The 21,329-nt window shown below is 39.6% G+C and overlaps 1 protein-coding gene across 1 annotated transcript; it reads right to left on the reverse strand.

Moving 5' to 3' along the window:
• Window positions 1–5,746: 5,746 nt before the first annotated feature.
• On the reverse strand, window positions 5,747–21,040 carry LOC138032284 (uncharacterized). The gene is made up of 12 exons (XM_068879926.1): window positions 20,815–21,040; window positions 20,422–20,709; window positions 18,436–18,882; window positions 17,695–17,997; window positions 14,790–15,098; window positions 14,104–14,451; window positions 12,618–13,199; window positions 11,495–11,815; window positions 10,449–10,787; window positions 7,656–7,746; window positions 7,111–7,175; window positions 5,747–6,590 (listed from the first exon to the last, which is right to left on the reverse strand). Exons 1-12 carry the CDS (start codon window positions 20,876–20,878, stop codon window positions 6,550–6,552), a joined length of 3,198 nt encoding a protein of 1,065 aa, XP_068736027.1. The 5' UTR covers window positions 20,879–21,040; the 3' UTR covers window positions 5,747–6,549.
• Window positions 21,041–21,329: the final 289 nt, after the last annotated feature.

The raw sequence follows: 21,329 nt of genomic DNA on the forward strand, positions 1-21,329 counted from the left end.
TACTCGCCATAGAGTCTCCAGTAGCTCAGTGGTTAGAGCATCCGACTAGATCAAGGAGGGTCGTGGGTTCGAATCCCATCTGGGGCTCGGATTTTTTCCGAGTTCCCAGTGGGTTCTATCAACATCTCATTTCTCATGATCCTCTTTTGTACCTGGGTTGAATGCGTACTTTGCCTAGTAATTAATCCCGGCCCTATAAAAGGATTGAAAATACATATACTTACCCTGTCTTACTCATCACAACATATCTTCTTAATGTTTCGAATCATCTTATCGGTTTCTGTATTCATACACTTACCCATTCATTCAGTCTCAACATTACAACATCGTAAAGGAACAAAGAACTGTACTATGCAATTACCTGTTCGAATTCTCGAACTCCGTGAATGAAGCTATGATCCTCGTAGTTCATAACTGCGAGAATCAGAGCTTCACTTAATTTCACACACATATATATATATATATATATATATATATATATAATGAAATGACGTGATAAATTGATCATCAGCTAAAAGTGCTCAATGGGTTTACCAGAGCTTTGAATAGATACGTAGACTTGAACTAGGTCAAAAACATTTATTTGCTACTCCGAGTTTCATGCTTCTCACGAAGCAATCATCAGGCAACTGCCAAAAAGAAGGAATACATGGTGTTTTACAGTGATTTTGAAAATAACGGTAGCAATTCACTATAGGCTGGGGTGCATAGCAACGGTTAAACAATACAAACTGTTTCCAGTGAGCTGCTAAAAATAAGCCTTAAATAATTACGCTATTGAGAAGGAATTTCTTTGCATGTCTGCAACTTGTTACAAGCTCATTTCTGTTGTTAAGGGTCGCCAAATCTGGTCTACAAATTATATAGTATTTCTCCCACAAACATAAATTACACTTCTTCGTTACATTTGAATAGGATCTCGCATGCCTAACAATCCGCCATTTAATGCGATAGTCGACTTTCTTGTCTTTCAAACCCCATACATATTTACTAAGTTTGAAAGACAAGAAAGTCGACTATCGCATTAAATGGCGGATTGTTAGGCATGCGAGATCCTAAGAAATTCCTTCTCAATAGCGTAATTATTTAAGGCTTATTTTTAGCAGCTCACTGGAAACAGTTTGTATTGTTTAACCGTTGCTATGCACCCCAGCCTATAGTGAATTGCTACCGTTATTTTCAAAATCACTGTAAAACACCATGTATTCCTTCTTTTTGGCAGTTGCCTGATGATTGCCTCGTGAGAAGCATGAAACTCGGAGTAGCAAATAAATGTTTTTGACCTAGTTCAAGTCTACGTATCTATATATATATATATCTATATATAGCGCAAGTAGGGGGTGCCAGTTAGCTGCAGAGTGCTCGATACGTGAAGTAGCGGGAATATCACGTTTAGAAGAAAGACAACTTCACAGCGTAGCGACTTCAAGTTTCATGTTTGGACAATCATCAGGCTACACTCCCCTAGAGTATTAGAATGGTCTTTAAATGAGTTAGAATGCAAATGTAAGATCTGTAGCCTGATGATTGTCCAAACATGAAACTTGAAGTCGCTACGCTGTGAAGTTGTCTTTCTTCTAAACGTTATATCTATATATATATATATATATATATATATATATATATATATATATATATATATATATATATATGATCCGTTTCATATATCATTTCATCGTTGATTGATTCCTCACGGGAACGTTAGAACCCACAAATTACCAGCTCCCAACGTCAGTGGCTTCACAGCTCAGTTGGTTAGAGCGTCGCACCGGTCTGAACAACAACAACAACAACGTTTATTACATACAATACTAGTTACAGTGAAAAGTTTGTCCACCCGACTTTAGCAAGGCTAATCGAGTTGGGTGGAGCAAATACTTAACTGATTAATATATTTACAATGACAAAGATTACGAAAGGAAACAATTATTATTTAAGACAAGAGCGATTGAATGTTTCTATGATAAAGATGTGAGGTACTACAATGGAATACAGATTGAGATTCTAGTTAATTGATGGCTGACAATCTTAAGATTTAATAATATTTAGCGAAAAGGTTTACTCTAGATGAAGGCTATCACAAATATCAAGTTAAGATTCTTTCGAATAAAAGAACAGAGGGATGAGCAGTAGTAGGTTATTCGTTAAGTGCATTTAAAGTGATCAATTGAGATAAGAATATCTATTATTTTAAGACCAATATCATTTGTCAAAATGCTTTATTCTATGAATAATTTTGCAAGTTTCTAGATAAGAGTTTTCAGAAATTAAAATATCGAAAAGTAAACTTGTTATTTTCCTAGTGAAGTCATTCTTTCTAAGATTTCTTAGCGTTAAGGGGATTCCATTACAGATGGTTGATCCAGTTCGTGAGAAGAATTTAGTTGAATTGAGAGTCTAGAGCTTTGCGTATAGAAATCGTTTAAAGCAGAGGACCGAGTGTAATGGGAATGCATATTACAAATATCTTGAAACGGCTTTTGAACATATCAGATAAGCCGGAAGGTCTGCCCAGACGGGTGCTGCATATTCAATAATTGATCTAACCGGGATACAGCATATTTGAACCAAGTCCTGCCAAGCCACGCCAGAAGACGGAGCTATTTACGAAGTACATTTCCAGGTACTATGCAGTCTCGCCCATTGTTTTCTGAACCAATCACGAGAGCCATTGTAAAGGCTGCGGCCTGGGGCCCGTTTCCCGAAACTTTACGGGCCCCTTTCGGGTGTCAGAATTCCCTTTGTATCTCAAGAATGGTAAATATGTTAAAAAATCAGCTTTCCGAAACTAGCTGTTGGCACTTTCACAAATGGCATGTCGGTGAAGAGTTTGCGGGAACTTCGAGAAACGGGTCTCAGCTGACCCGACATTTCGCGGGCCAATTACATATCGGCGGCTTATTTATCCAATCAGGCCCCAGTTTTTAAAAGGCTGTGTAACTTTATTCAGTGGATAACTCACTATGCAGAATATAAAAGTCCTTCTCGTTAACCTTAGTGAAGATTTTCGTACAAGCCTTTACTTCGATGAACTCAGAGTGTGCATAGTCAACAATTATTCTACGGGGGCGCGCTGGATATGAAGTGATAGATAACTAGCGATGAGCGTAACGCTGAGTTGGTTATAATCATTTTATATCCAGCAAGGCCGAGTAGAATATTGTTTTTCTTAAAAACTCCACGATCAACAACTCTTCCACAATGATGAATTTTGTTTACCCACGGAACACCTTAAGAGCGCTCAGGAGCTCGTTCAACATGTTACCGTGCATTCCGGACCGAATTGCAATTTGGCAGTGTTAGTTTTTGAGGAGAGGAGAAAACCGTCGAATTCCATGTCGAATTACAGGTCTGAGACAGCGGGAAAGATTGGCAGCACTAAGCTTTGTGAGGTTTATTTGCTAATTATCGTTAGAAGCGGTCATCATTGAATGTCGTTCGGAAAAGAAAAGAAAAAATCACTTTGTCCAATCACACAGAAGCGGACATTCATTTTCGACAATCATTGCGCAAACCAAACAACAAAGGTCCAGCATGCGCTGCGCGGGAGGCAGGAGCAAGTGCAACCTTGAGATCCGAAGATTCCAGGTTCAAGACACGTTCTGACCACTCGTTGAATTACTGGCAGTCCCTGGTTCAACTTCTTGTCTGCCGTGACTGGTAAATAGTCAACTGGTTTGCCGCCGACCAGTTGGGATTCTTAAAAGTTTTTTACCAGTTTCAGCATTTGGACTCCTTTAATTTGACTACTGTCTGTTTTGTTGTTATGTGGTCTCATTGATCAGTAGTCCATTCAGAAGATTACGCCAAGCCGACCACAATGCTGAAGGAAAGGCCAGACTACAACACCGGGAACTACATGCCTACTCTTTTCGACTAGTGAGTGGGATCTTTAACGTCTCACAGAGTTTATAAACATTGAAGGGTTGTGAGACGGGGCCGACGGTTTAAAGTCCTTATCCGAGAGAGAACCAATCACGAGAGGCATTGGCAGCACTTTCTCCTCAGTTATTTTAAGACCCTGAGTGTTGGTCCGGCTGGAGTCGAACTCACGACCTCCCCGATGCTCAACCAACTGAGCCACCGGTGCGCGGTGTTTTTCTGTTCAATGTAATGTAATGTAATGTAAATCTTTATTTAGACACGGAGAATCATCACTTAAGTTGATAATTAAAAATTAAAACTTGTACAACTGCTTTACATGATTGCCGTGTGGGAATCCGATATCTCAGATACTTTCTTAATACCCCGTTTAATGTTCGGAGTATTAGCTACTAGCTACTCTAAAAATCCGAGGGTAAATAATGACACTTACTTTACTTTACTTTACTTCACTTTACTTTTACTTTACTTTACTTTTACTTTACTTTACTTTACTTTACTTTACTTTACTTACTTTACTTTACTTTACTTTACTTTACTTTACTTTACTTTACTTTACTTTACTTTACTTTACTTTACTTTACTTTACTTTACTTTACTTTACTTTACTTTACTTTACTTTACTTTACTTTACTTTACTTTACTTTACTTTACTTAACTTTACTTTACTTTACTTTACTTTACTTACTTTACTTTACTTTACTTTACTTTACTTTACTTTACTTTACTTTACTTTACTTTACTTTACTTTACTTTATTTTACTTTACTTTACTTTACTTTACTTTACTTTACGGAAACTGCGTGCTAGAAACTGTCTGACTCGAACGATGTGGTGCCAGGGTCTAGGCCAATCATTAAATGCAGTTTTATTAAACCAAAGAATTATCCGTTTTTAAATTAATAACCGCTCTTCACTATAGTTGAACAAAATGCTCTGATCTTTCAATAAGGTACTTACCAAATTAAATTTGGAGTATTGAGGTTTTTTGTATGTACATAATTTGGTCACGCATGTCAAAACGTGCATGTCGGCTGAAATGTGTGCAAGCTGGAGACCAGCAAGGTCGTCACCTACAATCAGTGCATTCTTATAGCAATCTAAGACATCGATCCTCTGATCGCCGCATACATCAAAGAGTGTTGAAAAGCTTGACAGCTAGATAGAGGAGGTTTAATGCCTTTAATTTCATGTTCGGCCAGTGAAAGTCCCGATTCTTTTGTAAATCGTTTAGTAAAGACACCAAGAACGCTACGGAAAGTTAATAAAGAAGAGAGAAAATAATTCTCTCTACAATCCTAACTACGGTAATACCCACTCGTGAGTCGTTCTCTTTGACTGAACACTCAGTTTTACAACACGAGCAATTTGATTAATGTCTCGAAATAAAAAAAAAAACTAACAGTCGGCGGAAATGAAAGGAATTTTGGTACATTTGCGTCCGCATTTTGTGATAAAAATGGTTAATTAAACGAGTACAAAATATTTCACTAATTCCCTTTAAAGTGCCCCTAACCCCAAGATAAAATGAATCTTTCCACTTGTTCGAAATGCATTGCGGCGTTTTTAACCCTTTTCTAACAAATCCTGCCTTTTTATAGGTTTCAAAACGTCCGAAAAATCAAGCATCTTTTGTTCACGACCGAGAGAACAGACCCGTTCCCTTTCTGATTCGGTCGTGAACAAAAGATGTTTCGTTTTTCGTAAGTTTTGAAGCCTATAAAAAGGCAGGATTTGTTAGAAAAAGGAAAAAATGGCGGCAATGCGTTTCGAACAGGTGCAAACATCCATTTTAGCGAAAAAAATATTTTGGGATTACGGGCACTTTAAGTTGAGTATAAAGTTCTTATAAACACAGATTGATGTCTCGTTTGATCGATGAAATGCTTTAAAACTTGTTGCACAATCACTTTTAAGTAACAATTCCCTTATAATCTGTGATTTGAGACCAGTTTTCGTGCTACAAAATACGTTTTGTTTTAAAACGTGTGTGGGATAAACTCTTGACTGGTCAGCGGCGTGTTCCTAAGTTGCGAAGTGCCTCATTAAGGTAAAATGAAAAAGCCAGTGCCAATTCCCAAAAAATTCGCTATTTTCACCAATCCCATAATACAAATAATTTGGAGGAGGGTGGGGAGGTTATTTGCATTTAAACAATGGATATCCTGTTCACTGAAGCTTGATACAGTCCCAAGGGTAGATAACTTGTATTGTTTTTATGTAAATTAAAGCACACCCAAACGTATTGTATTATGGGATGGGAAAAAGAGCGAATGGGAACCTGTAAACGTGACAAGAAGTTCTCAATCGGTAAACAAAGCAAACTAAATCATCAATTTCGCTGAAAGGCTTCGGCTCTGAAAGGCGCCTTGGGATTTTAATTGTAAGTGGAAAAGTCCGTATCTTTCTTGGTTAACTGCTGGAGCGTTGGAAATTTTGATCGCTGTACTGCAAATACTAGGTTTCTTGCTACAATGTTATCACAGCCCAACAATGATCTGCTTTGTTTTCGACTATAAACATAACATAGATCTGGGCTAAGTTTCAAGAGTCTGAACGGGTTCCTTGGCTTCAAAGCCGCACACCAGCTTCAGTTTAGATCTTGCAACCTCTTGCTTTTGGTAAGTGATCTTGCAATCTGTTGTCATAGAAAGCTGTCTGCTCCTTATTAGTATCTTGGCATTGGTGTTCTGTACCGTGTTTGTGTCGCTGAAAAAAAGGAAGCAAACGAAATTCATAATTTTTCTACATAACGCTTTAAAATCTCGACTTTTCCGACTGGAATAAAGGGGGAGAAGCGGAGAACGGGGGGGGTTTCGGCGAACACGGCTAAGTCGAACTAGGGAACAGCTAGTGGAACAAACTAAAGACAAATTATCTTAGGGAACATAAACCAATTTAGGGATAAAAAAAAAGTCTGAGAACAAGTTTGGAAGTAATTTCGGGAACAAGGAAACATAAGCAAATGTTTGAGGGAACAAGGAAACAAGGATCTTTTCTCTCAACTCCCATCCCCCTCCCCCTCCCCCTCCTTCCGAACTTTTGCTTACGCTCTAATCGAGAGAGACTTGAAGCAGGCACTTTTGAATTATGCAATAAAGAGGCTTTGTGCAGGCAGGGTATATTTTACAGTGACATCCATAATCCCAAACGTATAGAGGATCGTTACTTTCCCTACCGAACAACTTGAATACGAAACTGCCACTCGATCGGGAGTTACGTTACTTACGTTTTGGGAGCATTTCGTCATCTTCTTCATCATCTAACAGTCGTCTCTGTTTACGTATTTTTTGCCTTCATTGAAAGGAATATTAGATATAATGTTAGGTCTAAAACACGTTGTACTTTTTCTCTCGCTTAATTAAACCGAAAGGGTCGTCAGATGTAAGGGCAATAACGTCAAGTCTGGGAAAATGCTTTCACACATGACAAGAAATCGAGCCCCTCCTTCTCAAACAATTTAAGAAAAGCTGCGCTAAAATCAATCCTTATTCAAAAATGTTAAAAGTAGAATCCAATAAACACCATGTTTGTTTTGTCCTTCCGTCGTTGCTCAGTACTACAATCCTGACAAAAAGAGTTCAGAACACGTGACAAGGCAAACAACGCACCTTCACACATTTAATAAAGGTGTAGGGACGCAACACATTTTTTTAACGCTTTCGTTTTTTAATTAACCTTTAATTTAAAATTGCTACGCTCCTTTTCTTTCGAATTGTTCAGTTTCAATCAGGGAAATTGTTGTCGTTGTTGCTGTTGTAAGCTTCCACTTACCTTTTCGTACAAATACAAACAGCCCATATGACCCCACCAATTCCAGCCACAAATGCTAGTGAGGCTACGACGATATATATGACCATCCAGTCTAAGAGAGAAAATACCAAAATTAATTATGAATTATGAAATTTAACAAATCGAAAGTGGTTCAGCGTTGTCTGTACTCTTATCGACAACGATAGGAGGCAGTTTGGTCCAGTGGTGAGGGCGCTTGCCTTGAGATCCGAAGATCCCGGGTTCAAGACCCACTCTGACCACTCGTTGAATTTGGTTCTGGTAGTCCCTGGTTCAACTTCCCAGCTGCACTTGTAAATAGCCAACTGGTTTGCCTCCGGCCAGTTGGGATTCTTAACAGTTGTAGTTGTTGTGTTCTGTTGTTTCGCTGATTCATTGGCCCTGAAAAGCCCCTATTGGGAGAGGTCAATAAGAATGTAAGTATGTATGTATGTATATTCCGTCATCACAGTGGTCAAAATGTTGTGGACTCACGAGGCGTAGCCGAGAGTCCACAACACTTTCGATTTGTTTTTTACCACAATATTCAACGAAAAGGACAATGTTTTTTTCAGAGCATGACCAAGATCGTGACACAAAGAAAGAGCAAGCGTTGTCTATAACTTTCTCGCAATCTGATTGGTTTATTATCAAAAATGAGCGTTTCTGATTGGTTATTACAACAAAAGCTACCATAAGAATTCTGAATCGAGCGAAAGGACTGCAAAGTTCAACGTTCGTTCATTCAAGAATTTCCAAATTTACTAGAACAGTTCAGTCACTGTAAATAGTCAAGCAGGATTATTATGACTTTGCGGCAAAACATACATATTCAGATTTTGAATGGTGCAGTTGGGAAGGCAATAGTACGGGAGCCGTTTGAAATCGAAGCTGGCGTCACTGGAACAACTGCTGAATTCGCTTCAGAGCATTTGAGAGGATGTTGGAGCAGTTCCTCAACTGTTTTACAGATGCTGGAGTTATAACTTGAAATGCTTTGCTCGTTTGCATGACCTGAAATGGACATGATGTGGCTTTGAAGGAACGTGATGGCTGTTGCTCGCACCGAGTGATTTGTATACGTCTGGGACAGTCCAGCGCCAAGGGAGATTCCCTTCACCATGGTTGCATGGTTGCAAGTGTATTCACTCCAAAAGGGCTGTTCTCGTATCAGATCATATCCGCTTCTTTGGCTTTCGGTGACGGTTTTTGGAAAAAGGCTGTTTGTTACAGATTGAGCTTCTTTACATATTTGGACAGGCACCAGTAGGAATCACCGATCTCTTCTGTTGAGTACAGTCGGGTGAGGCTTTCGTGGCTGTTTTTTTCTAAAATTCCTCCTTGGTGGTTCTTTGTCTGGACACTGTGGACCATTTCAGCATACTCCTGCCCTTCTGCATCGCTCATGAAAACAAAACTATCCCTTTTGAGCTGCCTTTGACTCTCGCATCCTCGCCGGCACCAAAACAACGTTACGATAAACCAGACTCGGTGGAGAAGACCCGCTGGATCGTTGAAGCTTAAAAAACGGACTGCTTTTTAGCTTCTCCATGTCTTCCTTCTCGATGACGGGCTTGTGTTTTACGTTTTCTTCAGTTCCCTTCTCTACGGTTCAGCTTCAGCTTACACTCAAGCATTTTGTTGGACTTCACAAACAAGGGGATCTTCGTGATCTTCACCTCCCGTCCTCTGGCGGCGAGATGCCTCTCAAGAGTATTTCGTATACTGAGAAGGGACGACCTACTATATTATTCTCCCTTTTTTGTTCTGGCTTCCGCATAGAATCTTCTGAGGACGTTATCCAAAGATTCAAAGGTCATGGTTAACAAGTTAAAGGGCAGTCCGCGTTCAAGGCACCATTCTGCGAGTGCAATGTAAACAATAGCAACATTTTAATTAAGCACAGTTCAAACCGTACGTTCATCCGAAAATGATGAAGGTTTGCAGATGTATTTACCTTCAACTGTGCCGACAATCCACTTTGTATTTTTCTTGGTCCCTTTTGCTTCTGCGCTACTTATGATTGTTGTTAGGTCCTCATCTGTTAGCAATGCAAAACGAGCATTTTTGGATTCCTCAATCTTTGAAGTCAAGATGTCAGGTGGATTCGTAACGCTTTTTTGCTCTTTCCCGATATATTCTACACAAGTTATCAGTTCCTCATCAGTTATATCGTCGCTAATATCAGTTACATCGTGGTCAGATATTAAGTCGCTAAAAATATCAAGATTAAAATTGGGCAAAAATTTGAGAGTCATCCATGTTTGTTAGCTGAAAAGCGCATTGCGTGACGTATTGACGCAAGCAGCGTTGTCTAGACTCTTACCGACAACAGCAAATTAGCCAATCAGATTGCGAGATTACAAGCAATTCTGGTAAAAATTTAATTTATAATATTCAATAATTTATATTCCATAATTAATGTTAAGTATTAATTATATTCCTCTTTTTCGTTGCTGAGGTAAAGAAATCCAGACAGACATGGAGTCGTTTTTAGTGCTGTAGTTATATCTACTTATCTACTACGTTATTTTTTTATATTTAAAATACAGATTCCGCCAAATAATGGCCAATCAGATTATAACTTGATGACCACAACTCCTCCGATTGGTTCGCAACTAATTATCCTCACTTGAGATTGCCCGTTCTAAATGAAAATGGAATGGGAAACGGAACGCAAAGCCAGCGCCATGATTTTTTTCCCTCATCGCCACAAGAAATTAAATTTAAAATAAAAAAATTAAAGGAAACCGAGTATTGGACCTCTGATATTAAATAATTTAGTGTTCTACAAACCTCTTTCCCGCGGCGCATTTCCTCCTCTGTTCATGTAAGCCAGCTGTACATTTGCTCCAGACATTGCGGGCTCAGCGTTCGTCTGGCACATGACCCCATCAAGGCACTGCACCGCAAAACACTTATCGTTCAGTAAGTAAGCGATATCACACGACGGACGAACGCAGCACCGGCTAATACATCCGTGTATATCATGTGCTTTACCCAGAGCTGTGAAGTTACTGGATCTACCTTCGGGTCGTAGTTTGATGTCGGTGGAAATTCTGCTGTCCATGCAAGTTCCGGTGTTGGAAGCAAATTCTGTGGAGTCATCCGAAGGTGTTGCAACGGCAGAGAGATCTGAAGAGAGCATATAACACTGCTAATGACATCATTTTCGCTTCGCAGAGCCCATCAGCGAAACAACCAAGTTCCTAGCGAGATCAGTTAATATGACATTGCAAGAAAAATATTGAAGATGAACTTTCTAAAGATCTGGTGCCAGTTTGTCAAACGATGGATAGCGCTATCCGCCGGATAAATCATTATCCAGTGAATAAACACTAGCAAAACCAATTGATCTGTCCAATGGATAGTGATTTATCCGGCTTATAGCGTTATCCACCTTTTGAATAACTAGGTCCTGGCTGCTTCAAGGAGATCGTCTACCTTGACCGATCAAAGTGTAATAATTCAGAAAATTGAGTATTATTAATCGAACTCTGTAAGTTATCGAGCAGAAAACAAGCGAAACGATTGTTATTTCCACTGTTGTACTAGTTGTACATTTTAAGAACCAGTCACAAATTTTCACTGCGCGCGACACGCAAAAACTTCAGACAGTTTCCCGAAAAGAGTTTTTCTCTCAATAAATTATCTCTTTGTAGATCAACTTAGATACGAAACCGCTGTTAGATTGTTTTGTCATGTAGACGTATTCTTTTACTCGTTCTCTGTATTTTGACGCACTATGCGGGCTCGTTCTAATTCAGCAAAACTCGAAAATTTTCCGCGATACTGCACTACATGTAATGTTATAAATAGATATTAGTCAAATATATACCCACCTGTCTCTACCTTTGGTTTGGCTTTCATGATCATTGCTGACATGAGCGGACTTTTCTTAGAAGCTTTGACTGAAACAGGTATGCAATACTCTTTCCTTGTACAGGAGACTGCATAACACCTCTTCTGAACCATGTAAGCCAAGTCACATTCCTTGGCATCACAGCATTTCTCCATGCATTTTGCCATAGTCTTAGTACCTTTTACCTCTGTAAAATTGTTTTTGTGAATGCCGCCAGGCAAATCTTTGTTGTTGGTTATGTTGCTGTGTTTGCACTTTAGATCTTTGGGATCTGGAGGAATGGCAGGCGGTTCACTTGTTTCTAGGACGCAAATGGAGTAACAGATTTATGAAACTGATTATTAAACTCAAATTGGCAGAAGGATAACACTGCTAGTACGCGAGACGTCAACTGTTTCAAACAGAGAAATTACCAAACGGCCTAGGGAAGTGAAGGAGGGGCCGTTAGTTTAAGGCCCACTATTCCCTATCATGGTGGGTGAATGCTGAGAGTTATGGCGGTCATGTTAGCTTACCAATACAAGGAAATGGCAGCCATATTGTTGGTTTGATCTCTTTCAATCCATTGCGAAAGCTGGTGGACAGAGGACAGAGGTTAAAGGAAAATTGACCAGCTAGAAAGCGGGCAAGGAGGGGGGGGGGGGGGTGGCGACGGGAGAGAAACCACTAACCACTTACATTTAACCCAATATTATTTTTGAAACACCTTATTCCATTCGTTCGTCTTGTGCCTTATCGTCTGTCAACAACCAATCACAGTGCGTCTTAAGAAACCATGCCGGAAACATGCTTTTCAATATTTTGTCGACTCGAAAATCACAAACCTCTCTTATTGGCTCTGCAAATTAAAGTTGAGGGCTAGATTTGGAAACTTCGGACAAGAATAGTAATAAAATGCGACTTCCCTCCCTCTAAGTCTGTTTTATGCTCTCAAAAGCAAAGATTTCCTAGGGGTAATGCAATTCTCAGTTAAATCTGTCTCGCGGGAACTCTTTCTTCTAATGCGGATCCCGGCACGTTCCAGGCACCATCACTGGTGCGTCTTGGTGACTGAGAAATTTCTATAGACTATAGAGATAAAAATGTTAAATAGAAACCCCTACCTTCCTTAGTTCGCTCCTCCATTTTCCTGACGTAAGCAAGTTGCGGATTGTAATCGGAAGGAGGAGCTTTTGTATGATCACAGAGATCTTTGTTCTTGCACGTAACGGAATAACACGTCTTTCCAAGCATGAAGGCAACGTGACATTTTTTATCTTGGCAACAAATGCGTTGACAATCGTCCATTCCGTCCACATCACCGTGATTGTTAAACTTCCCTGCTTTTTTCCCGCCTTTTAGGGTAACGTTGTTGAGCACCTTTGCCTTCTCGCAGTCTTTCTTTTTGGATTCGTCACTCTTTGTGTCTTGATCGGAAGACGCAGTGTTTTCCGAAGTAATCACGGACTTGTCTTCGGAAGTATTCGATCCTCCAACTGGTGTAAGCTCAAGCTTTCCGTTTACAATGTTCATTTTCATGGCTTGACCAGCCGCGGCTGATTGTATCTGATTCTTAAGACTTTGGTCGTCCTGTGACTGTGGAATTTCTGTTTTCTTTACTTCGGATTGTCCGCCAGCAAGCTGGTTGCTCCCTTGTTGAACTGGTGAAAGTGGTTCAGTTGCAAGAGGCTTTGGCACTACCATATCTGAGGATAAAATCGTTGGAAAAGCTTGGATGGGAAATGGAAAACAGCTCAAGAGGCAATAAAGTACAAGAGGACCCTCTTAGGATAAAATCCTGTCTGTTGTCTTCTTGTTAGAAACCGATAAAGAATTTCAGAAGAATTGAAAGGCAAAGGAGTAGTCAAATTAGATCTATGTAAGATTTGTTAATTCTTTATCATGTAAACAATGCACAAAAACATCTTCCCTCTTTTCAATCTATTTAATACATGATGAAATGGTATATGAAATGAATCATATATGAACTGCGGATATGAAATCAAGTGAAGCTACTAAGATCTTCGCAGTTATGAGCGCAATTTTTGCAATTGCGTAGAGAAGCCTGAAAAATTCAGGACTTCAACGGGGTTTGAACCCGTGACCTGAATTTTTCAGGCTTCTCTACGCAATTGCAAAAATTGTGCTCATAACTGCGAAGATCATAGCTTCACTTGACTATTTAATACAACAGCAAATTGTCAGTTGTATTTAGCGGTGTGGCTTTAATTTAAGACGCTGTACATTAATCAAATTTCAATTTAACGCATATCAAATCAGAGAAAAACCACTCAGAGCAGAGTAAAGAACCAACAAACTCAACCCACATAAGACTCCGAGTCTTGGAATTGACCCTGGGCCACATTGATGGAAAGCGAGCGCTCTCACCACGACATTCCTTTTACCTCAAGCCATCCCTGCTTCAGTCTTTTCTTAAAATGCCAATACGCCTTTCTAGCCTCGCCAGAGTAAGTGAAAGAAATTTCGTGTTGAAATGAGACTGACGCTTATGAAAGAGGTTAATCTCTTTAGTCATGGCCTTTTTGAGTTTTAGATATCGAAGTATCAAACTATCCTAGAATTAGCTTGGCAGTTACAACTTCTACAAACCTGGGCCATTGCCAATGGGAATTCCAGGAAGGGACAGATCGATCCCCTGACCAGGAATCTGTGGACCCGACGCAAATGGGGTCGCTGGAGTCTGGACGGGGACAAGTGGCGAAGGCTCCTGTGGTTGCCCTGGCAACAAAGAGGTCTGTCCCTGCTGCTGGGTCTGTTGGAACTGCGTCACTTGTGCCAAGTCTTGTAATGAAGCTGTCAATCCAGGAAGCTGTCCAGGGACTTGTGCCGTCTGCCCGGGCGTCTGGGGCACTTGTGACGACCCGGGTTGTGTTAAAGGAGTCTGTGATAAACCAGGGATGGTTTCCTTTGCCTGTGATTCTGTAGGCTTTGGCGCACCTAAAAATGTTTGAAATCAAACGTTGTATGAATAACCGTCGACAAAGACTTAAATTTGTGCGTGATACGCGACTTGTACGCGTTTAGCGTGTATTTTGGGTGTGACGTGTATAAGAGGCTTACGCAATTTTTCGCATTTTGTTGGGTAAGTTAACTGTCTAAAATCGGTTTGTTTGCGATTTATGAACGAAAGTGTATTATGCAAAAGTGGCTAGAAAAACAGAATTTTTCGGGCGCAGTGCCCTTCCAGCAACTAGTTTAAATGAGAAGGCTCCTCTTTTTTCGATAGCTTTAAGGATTATAGGATATCGATTGGCAATAAATTACATGATTCTTACCTATCAATTGACCTGATCCAAAATCCCTTACATGAGATATTTTTGGATTGTATCGCGATGGATTGGCCGGTTGAGTTTTGCATGCGCCCTCGCTCTTACAAGCCACCGAAAAACAGTTGGATGACAGCATGAAGGCTAGGTTACAGTGCGGCATCTCACAACATATCCGTCGGCAGTTTTGCATATCTTTGACTTTGCCGTGATCACGGAAATACCCGGCCTGAATCCCGCCCACAAGTGTGACGGCTTCTAAAACTTTCCCAGCCGGACAAACGACTTGAGGTTTGAGGATCTTGTCTCTGGATGCGTCTAGAAAGAAAGCACCAGTGACGAAAAAGGCGTTTAACCTTAAGGACACTCATGCACGAATAAATTTATAAGATTACCACCAACAAGAGCTTGCTGGTGAACGTGGCAAGACAGCCTGATCTGAATAGTAAACCATGCAGCTTATTTACATTCAGGATACCCATTTACAAACACTTCAAAGCTATTTAAAGGCATAAATGACAGGAATAAACTAAATATAGGTAATATCGTTAAGAGGTATGTAAGCAGAAATATTAAATTGACTAAGGTATGTAATAATTATTTATTCAGATAATTCAAAGCTAATTATAAAACGAATAATTCAAATTAGACAGGAAAAGAAAACCTGGCTATATTAAACAATAATATAAGACAGACATGAATACAAACAAACATCGCTCATAAATCAGCGAAGTGAAATTAATTTAGGACAGATTTGCTTGTTGAACTAAGAATCTATGTCAGTTTTTTTAAAGACATTTTTTGAAGATTCGTTTTTGAGTTCAGGGCACCTTCTCCAACTCTGAGTTAACAGATCAACCTCTCACGGGAAACTATTCTTATTGTTTCGAGCAACACGATCATGAAAACGTTCTATTGCTCTTCTAAAATGGTGGCGAGCCAACGCTAAAGTGGTAGCCTGCTTGACTTATCAATTACAATACAATAAACATCTTAGGCCCAGTTCAAACGTCGTATTTCACATGTGCCGAATATAACGCGAGAGTTAACTGTATGTAAAATGCGACGTTTGAATCAATTAAATTCGACTGAAACAGTCGAGCATTCGAATTAAGTTCGACGTTTGATTCAAACGTCGCATTTCACATGTGCCCAATATAATGCATAAATAATAATAAATTATTATGATTCATTTAGCAACCATAATCCGTAAATGCCATGCGCAGAAGAGTCTAAACAGCAATTTAAAAAATGGCGGGAGGCGAGGGAATGTGCAGGAAGACCTTAGACAGCAATGACCAGAACCAGGTTGCTGACCAGCGGTTTTCGTTAAAACAATGGTTTGCTGGGGGTACTCAGTGTCGTGGGCTCAGAAAACCTCGTTGTGGTCATTGTTATTTAAGGTTTTTCGAATGTGCAGTTCGTGCTTTTCAAAAACAAAATATACTTGTTTGACGTGCAGCAATTATTATTGTATGAGGTGCTCGGTGTTACGTTTGAAAATGAAGAGGACACTCCTGGGTGGAAAGAGGGAAAATATCAGTGTGGCATATTGTGAGACGTGCTTCAATGAAACGATAAAAAGGCGCGAGCTGAGCTGATAGTTGATTGCATCATCAACCTACGTCTTCTGGTGTTACAAAACATACGCTGAATGAAACAAAAGAGTTTCCGTCACCTTCACCAAGCATGGTGTTGTCTGCCATTTTAGATACAGCCTGTTCGAGTGGAGACTGGGAACGGAACGGAGTTAAATTCGACGTTTGAATCAAATGCCGCATTTAATTGTCTTAGTCGACTAAAATAGGAGTTATATTCGGCACATGTGAAATGCGACGTTTGAACCGGGCCTTACTATCTTCGTCTTCTCGGTTCGTGCGTGGTCCGTAACTTAAATTGCGACTTTACAAACTCATTTAAGTACATGTAAAACACATCCTTAGAGACCCACGGGAGGTTAGTTGGGGCGAGAGGAAATAAATCGGGCAAAGAAATGAAGCGTCGCAGGTTTACAAGTAAGACAGAAAAAGCCCCTAGGAACCGACTTTTACCAGACCATTTCCAAACGGCTCTACCAATGCTACCTCCTGATTGGGCAAAAAATTCCTTTGTATTATTCTGCCCAATCGGCGAACAGCAGATCCTGAGGTACTGTGGTGTGTTCTTACACGACGGCTTTTGCATCGCCATACTTGCTTGGGTCGTTCAGCAACGTTCTGCGTGCGAGGGGAACTTTCATTTTAATTTCCCTAGATAGCGGCGAAATGTCTATTAAAATTTCGGATGTTCGCGCCAAGGCTATTCTAAACTGGACTGGGAAAATTCTTTTTTTCGGTCCGATCACAAGGTATCGTAATCGTATAAATAGGTTGTTTTCTCATGAATGTATCTATTTTGAACATATTTCTAGGCGAAGAGTGTAGTAAGTATCGACTTTTTTTCCTATCTCATCGGGATATCAGAATGAAAAATTCCTAAGCTGCACGCGGTATTTTGGTGTACGGTTCTGCCTTACTTGTAAACCTGCGACGCTTCATTTCTTTGCCAGATTTATTTCCTCTCGCCCCAACTAACCGCCCCTGGGTCGAGGATTTGTAAAACACTGTTTTTAAAAGTTTAAAATGAGCTGTAGACTCCTACTTTTTAATGCTTTAAAATCATCATCATGATGGCAATTCTTTAAATAAACCTTGTTTTTCCCATTCTTTTGATAATTCGGACGATTTTTCCTGAGATAACAATCTTGGTCTAGCAAATAACAGAAAAAAAATCTACTATGATGTTTGTGAAATGCAGTCTATAAGATTTTTTTTCTGTGCGCTCGTAAATTTTTAGCTCGACGCCAAAGAAATGAAAGAGGCTTCTTCAAAGTGTAACACACTCTTACATGTAAACAAAATCACTAAGTACTCACCGCCTTTTAGTTCTTTTCTATTCCAAACGTATGCTATTTGCGGGTTAAAAATGGAAGGTTGAGCAGGAATAGTGCCGCACAAGTCTTTGTTATAGCATTTGACCGAGAAACAGTTCTGACCTAGCATAAACGCCAGATTACATGAGGATTGCTGACAGCATGTGGAGTAACATTCCTTTAAGCTTCCAACTTTGCCAGTGTCGGTGAAATCGCCAGCTTTAAGGCCCCCCTTTAATGTAACCTTGGTTAATGGCTTCATATCAGGGCAACTGTATTTGGTTTCAGGTGAATCAGCCAGAAATACTGTAAAATAAGATTTCAATTAAAAATTTTCTCTTTCTGAAAAATGAAAAAAAAATGCGGCACTTGTTGATGTATCTCATGCCATCTTATGGACGATGAATCCATGTCAGTTGAGTGACGTAAAGCCACAAACAGTCTATTACAAATAAGTGGCAGTGCACTTTGATTTGCGCGAGAAAAGAATTCGTGCAATCAACTTCGTTTTTTAAAGGAGTCAATATAAATAGTCTTTCATAAAAAAAAAAACCCAGCTTTAAGTCACATCTTTGGTAAGAAATAATTACCGTCTCCAAAAGTTGGTGCTTGAATTCGCTTTAAAAGAGTTTTGGTCCTAGGTTTAATATAAACGCGTCTTATGAATCTCGTTTCCATCTGGCACTCGTACAATAATTTAATTGGCTTCTGTACGCAGAATGTATGGTCGTTAAAATACGCTACCTGTATGCTTGACACCTTCTTTATTCCACCGTTCAACGTAAGTAACTGACGGGTGATAAGGCGAAGGCTTTGCTCTTTGTATTTGACAGTTTTTGCCTTCCGAACAACCCACAAGATAACATCTACTCGACAGCATGAATGCTAGATCACATGCAGCAAACTCGCAGCATTTATTCGAGCATTCCTCCATACTTTGCACAGATCCTACATCTTTGTATGTTCCTGCGTTAATACCTCCTTTTAAAGTCACTTCTTTAAATTCTTTTCCCGCTCGACATTGTCCTGCCAAAGTTGGATTAACGCTGTCTGTCTTTTGGCTTTGCGCGATGAGGCCCTTTGGGGTGTTGGTCGCCGCTTGCCCCGCTTGACTAGGGCCAAGGAAGCCATTTGGATGCGGTTTTACATTCGAAGTAAAATTAGACGTAAGAAATGCAAGTGATGTGTTATCTGAAATAATAAAGAATATTAGTTGTTATCTTTTCACGAATGGTATTTGCCATCGTATTCAGGAAACTCTAGTTTTCGGTGGATCCCCGATCGAAGTATCTTTGTGATGAGTTTATTTCCGTCAATACGACAGTTACTCCACGCATAACGACCTATGAACCTGGAGAGCTGCATTAACCACGCCATTAGTATAATTACACAGGTGCTTCAATGAAAATTCTCTGTGCTGATTGGTTGCATTTTAGGTGATTATTACTGAATAATCAGCTAAGTGTAATGGCTGCAACCCGTTTTGTCAAGGTGAGGACAAAGAAATTCATTGTTTTAAAGAAAATGCGTGTTTTTTAAATAATCACCTATGTAATTACACTAAGACAATTATTTACCTCAAGCTCGGTGAATATCAGTGAATAAAATCCGAGACAACTTCACCTCGGCTTTGGCGAATAATTGTTCATGAACCCTGCCTCGGGTAACAAACCACAGATAGCTTTTCAGACGTTTAACATAGAAAACTCTTAAAGGACATATCCATGAATTGCTTCTGGTTTGCTAACTATTGTGAGACCTAGTGTGGGACAATGTGACAAGTATAAAAATTATATCTCCTCATCCTGTTTTTTCCCCTATTGAGATCTAAAATGAAAAAAAAAAATCCGCTACAAGAATTTGAGCTAATTTGGGGGGGATCTTGTTTTAATACAGAAATCAGCCGCATTTGTCATGAAATTAGAATCGAAAAATTAGGGGGTTGGCTTTGTGGCTAACTGAAATTGTTTTCGAAAAGCCAAACTGGGTTAGCTCTCTTTGTTTAAAATCGTTTTCGGTGGTTCAAATTAGTTTTAAAACCAAGTTTTTAAATAAAGCATTTGTTGCTCGTTAAAGGAGTTTTACATAACTTCCCTTGGCAACAGGCACATGATTGCGCTAATCTTTTTTTTTAATATCCGCAAGCAAAGAAACACATGAAACTTTTAAAATTTGTTGGGTTCAACAAGAGGAGAAAATTTTGATTAACTGGTTTATCATGCGAAATAAAGTGAAAAAAAATACCAAGGCCACCTTATAATAAAGCGGATATCTGTAACAGAAGTCTGCTCAGTTTACGATCGTTTTCTACCTGCGCACGCTATTCTTGTTCTCCAGGTGGCTACTGTTCCTAACAGCCTTTCAAATTGGAACGCGATCAAAGATTAATGAGCTTAATCGCCGTAGAAATCATCTTCGCTTCAATGAAATTTATCTCAAGCGCAAAATCAGATTTCGCATGCTATGCATCATAAACTAGGCAACGCTATTGCAAGAGCATTCGAGAAAATAAACATTTAGAAGTGTGCCTGATCCCAAATGGATTTTTACAAAAAGAAGCGGTTTCAGTACCACGTCAGAGTTTAAAAATCCATTTTTATGAAAGCACATCTCGTATTTCACAGTTTCGGTCACTGCGATGGGATATTGTCTGCAAGCAAGGGGTAAAATCAACAACGCTTTTTACACAAGCAAAGCGGTTTGTTATTTACCGATGGTTCGTGCACTAACCTTTTTTATGGCCAGTTCTGACATGTGCGATAAGCACCCTCACATCTGATGTATCGGTGGCAGTGGACTTGCACTCTTCGTCACTCACGCATTCGACACCGTAACACTTAGAGGCAGACAAGAATGCAACATCACAAGTAGACGTTTTGCAACACAGTTCAATGCAAGACTCCATGCTGATAACTTTACCAAGAATCCTAAAGGTTCCGGCTCCTATACCACCCTTCAGGGTCACATTCTCCTCAACCAGTGTTTTCTTACAATTCTGTAGGTAGTCAGAACTTGTGACTGTCATAGACAAGTATACAAAGAAGAAATATTGGTTATTAATTACAGATTACGCACTCAAAATTGAGAACGAGAACGAATCTCAACCACACTAAATTTACTTGCCTTTACAAAACGCCCAGAGGCAAACAATCAATACGCGAGTGAAGCAATCTCTTGACTTCTTCATCACGGCTACGTCACCCACAATAACACATCGCTGCAATTTTTGTTTGAAACGATCTTCTCGTTACAATTTTAAAATACGGAATTGAAAAAACCCGGTTTTTTAAGGCTGTTTTCCATAGTATAAATATATTCCTTTGTTATAAAGGACGGGAAGATGATCTCCATCCCTCAGAACAATAAATGTTAATTACATCATTATCAGCTTACGAGCCGACCAATCACGTTTTGCGTTTGACTCACGTGATTAAGTGAAAAACTGACTAAGGTGTTTTTTATGTCATTAGAGTTACCAGTATACCGTCATATAAGAAGAATCTAATGGATCGCTTCTATGAAACATCGACTGGTACCACACTTGTATACCTGTGTTTTTTATGACACAAAAATGACAAAAGGGCCGTTAAAGATCTCTAAAGTTTTACCAAATTCATTTTACTTACGACTTATGAAAC

This window comes from Montipora capricornis, chromosome 14 (assembly GCF_036669925.1).
Source record: "Montipora capricornis isolate CH-2021 chromosome 14, ASM3666992v2, whole genome shotgun sequence".
NCBI classification, from domain to species: Eukaryota; Metazoa; Cnidaria; class Anthozoa; order Scleractinia; family Acroporidae; genus Montipora; species Montipora capricornis.

Excerpts from the sequence above, each read along its gene's own strand:
- LOC138032284 (XM_068879926.1), bottom strand. The coding sequence starts at position 20,878 with ATGAAGAAGTCAAGAGATTGCTTCACTCGCGTATTGATTGTTTGCCTC. Across the intron at positions 10,788-11,494 it reads CAAACCAAAGGTAGAGACAG|ATCTCTCTGCCGTTGCAACA; the intron begins GTGGGTATATAT and ends TGCTCTCTTCAG. Across the intron at positions 6,591-7,110 it reads TGACGAAATGCTCCCAAAAC|CGACACAAACACGGTACAGA; the intron begins GTAAGTAACGTA and ends CCTTTTTTTCAG.